The sequence below is a fragment of the Triticum aestivum genome, unplaced genomic scaffold (assembly GCF_018294505.1).
Source record: "Triticum aestivum cultivar Chinese Spring unplaced genomic scaffold, IWGSC CS RefSeq v2.1 scaffold245659, whole genome shotgun sequence".
Taxonomy (NCBI): domain Eukaryota; kingdom Viridiplantae; phylum Streptophyta; class Magnoliopsida; order Poales; family Poaceae; genus Triticum; species Triticum aestivum.
The window spans coordinates 1-2835 of record NW_025244008.1 but is presented as its reverse complement, the minus strand read 5'-3'; the positions used below and the strand labels follow the sequence as shown (position 1 = coordinate 2835).

Sequence of the window (2835 nt, the reverse complement as noted above, 5' to 3'; positions counted from 1 at the left end):
TGGCGCCTCACGAGTTCGGCGAGCATGGCGGCGTGAACATGTCCATTGAGGCCTCAGCCACGTTCACAGTCATGGAGCCGGACATCATGCGCCGGCTCTTCACAGGGGAGCTAGGCCCGGAGCGCGACCAACTGTACATCTACAGCCGCCACTTCAATCCGACGGTGCTAGCTCTGGGGCGGCAGATGGCGGCCTTGGAGGGGACCGAGGCCGCCTACTGCACGGCGTCCGGCATGTCGGCCATCTCGTCCGTGCTGATGCAGCTGGTGGGCGCTGGCGGGCACGTGGTGGCATCGCGGTGTTTGTACGGCGGAACCCATGCCCTGCTGTCCCAATTCCTGCCGCGCACCTCTGGCGTGCACACGACGTTCGTGGACATGGACGACGAGGAGGCCGTACGCTCGGCCATGAAGCCAGGGGAGACGCGGGTGGTGTTCGTGGAGACTATGTCGAACCCGACACTTGCCGTTGCCGACATCCCGATGTTGGCGCGTTTGGCGTGCGAGGCCGGGGCCAAGCTGGTGGTGGACAACACCTTCACCCCAGTCGTCGTCTCGCCCGCACGGCTGGGCGCCGACGTTGTCGTCCACAGCATGTCAAAGTTCATCAGCGGATGCGCCGATATAATCGCCGGTAAGGATGGATCCATGCCCATCCCGTACTCGATCTCAAAGTCATACAATGATAGTAATATGCATGCAATACAAGCGTACACCTTAGTAAACATAGGCTTCACCTTAGTGTAGCTAAAGTAACTAATATACTGTACGTGATGACCATGGTTTTTTACTTTCAGTGAGATTTCAGCAATTTCACTACAACACAGGAATTCAAATATTTTTCAAAATATTTTTTTCATATTTCAAAATTGTTAATTGAATTCAACTAAATATTTTGGTCATTTGGCTGAAATGGAAACTGAAATCACTGAAATTCACTGAATTTCGATGAAACTGAAATTGTTCTGAAACTGAAATTGAAAACCATGGTGAGGACTAGTGAAGCTATTGACGGAGTTGAATTCCAGGTGCGATCTGCGGTCCGGCGAGCCTGGTGAAAGCGATGATGGACCTGCAGGATGGTGCACTGATGCTCCTGGGCCCCACAATGAACGCAAAGGTGGCGTCCGAGCTTGCCGGGCGTCTTCCTCACCTGCCGCTACGAATGCAGGAGCACTCGCGCCGCGCCGCCGAGTTCGCCACCCGGATGCGCCTCCTGGGCCTCCAGGTTACGTACCCTGGCCTTCCCGACCACCCGCACCACGACCGGCTGTCCGCCATGGGCAACCTGGGTTACGGCGCCGGCGGGATGCTGTGTGTGGACATGGGCACCGAAGAGCGGGCCAACAGCCTCATGTACCACCTCCAGAACACCACCCAGTTCGGCCTCATGGCCGTCAGCCTCGGCTACTACCAGACACTCATGTCTTGCTCCGGGAACAGCACCAGCAGTGAGATGGCGCCCGACGACCGTGCCCGCGCCGGCATCTCCCCGGGCCTCATCCGCATGTCCATTGGGTACAATGGCACCCTGGACCAGCGCTGGGCGCAATTCGAGACCGCCGTCACCCTTATGAAACAGGAGACTACCAGCACTTCCGCAAGCAAGCTCATCTGACAGTTTTCCCGGCTAGACTCCACACGTCATTTGTGTAATTTGTTCCCCTAAAATATGTTTTGCATACAAGTACAACTTTTAATATGCTATCATAATACTTATAATTTGTCTCGTTGTCGTCAGTAGTGCTGTCAAATTCCTTATTATGATGGGGTAACATTTGTGTAGTTGGATTATTTCATGTACCAGGCTCTTATCTCAAGTAGATAGGAAGTGTGGCGTGCTGCATGCCCCGCCTGCCTAACCCGGTAATACAGAATGTATATCTCAACCCGGTAACAGCTATAACTTGCCCTCAGTCACATAACAATGGTAGTGTATCCCATGTTTTAATAGAGAATATACATAGCAATTACACTTCCCATACTTCATCTAATGCGACACTTATTCTTATGGTTGTTCATATAAATAATCCAACACCCAAAAGAAACATCCAACACCATTGCTCAAACCCAGCATTTCGGCCTCCCAAAAAATAAACTCAGAGATTGCACAAGTAGTTCATAACAGTACAAATACAACATGAATAACACATCACTTTCCAATCTGTCAATCATTTTATAAAATGGGTAACAACGTGACATGATCATGGGGTGCCGAATAAGGAAATGAGAGACAAAAACAAAACCGGTAACAAGGATAACCTGGTATTGCGATCAAGTTGTTGCTTCGCAATGATACTGATAAAAGTCTGGCCTGGGTTTATTAGCTATCATGAACCAAATGGAAATGTATACACAATAAAAGTCTCGCCTGGGTTTTTTAATATTGTGCATGTGGGAATCAGTATTGGTGTCCTGATCCAGCTATTGATTATTGACCGGAAGGTTTTCCGGGTCATGTCTACATATTACTGAACTTGTATGGTCACACACTTAACGTTTAGTGGTTTGATGCAAAACTAGAAAATAAAGGAGAATATGAGAACAGTTTGTAATACCCTGGTTTTTAGCCCCCTTTGTTTTTCTTCATTTTCAAGTTGGTTCTTCTACTTCTGCTTTGGATTTTTCTGAATTAGCTCTTCTTGGACATAACAATTCAATAAGCTAAATAAAAACCCTTGCACAAACTATCACTCACCCCAAGCACTTAAAGTTTCTCACTCCTGCCCATTTCAGAAACTTGCATACTCTTGCCAAACCACGCAGCGCCGCCCCCCTTGCCCAGCCCATGCACGGAGCACGGCCATGGCCACTGGCACTATGTGCTCGTGCTACA

The 2835-nt window shown here is 49.7% G+C and overlaps 1 protein-coding gene across 1 annotated transcript; it reads left to right on the top strand.

Moving 5' to 3' along the window:
- Positions 1-8: 8 nt before the first annotated feature.
- Positions 9-1617, top strand: LOC123177006 (methionine gamma-lyase-like; the record flags this gene model as incomplete). The annotated part of the gene is made up of 2 exons (XM_044590986.1): positions 9-633; positions 1028-1617. Coding segments are annotated over 2 exons (1215 nt in total), but the record flags the coding sequence as incomplete, so codon positions are not given.
- Between the last annotated feature and the right edge of the window lie 1218 nt (positions 1618-2835).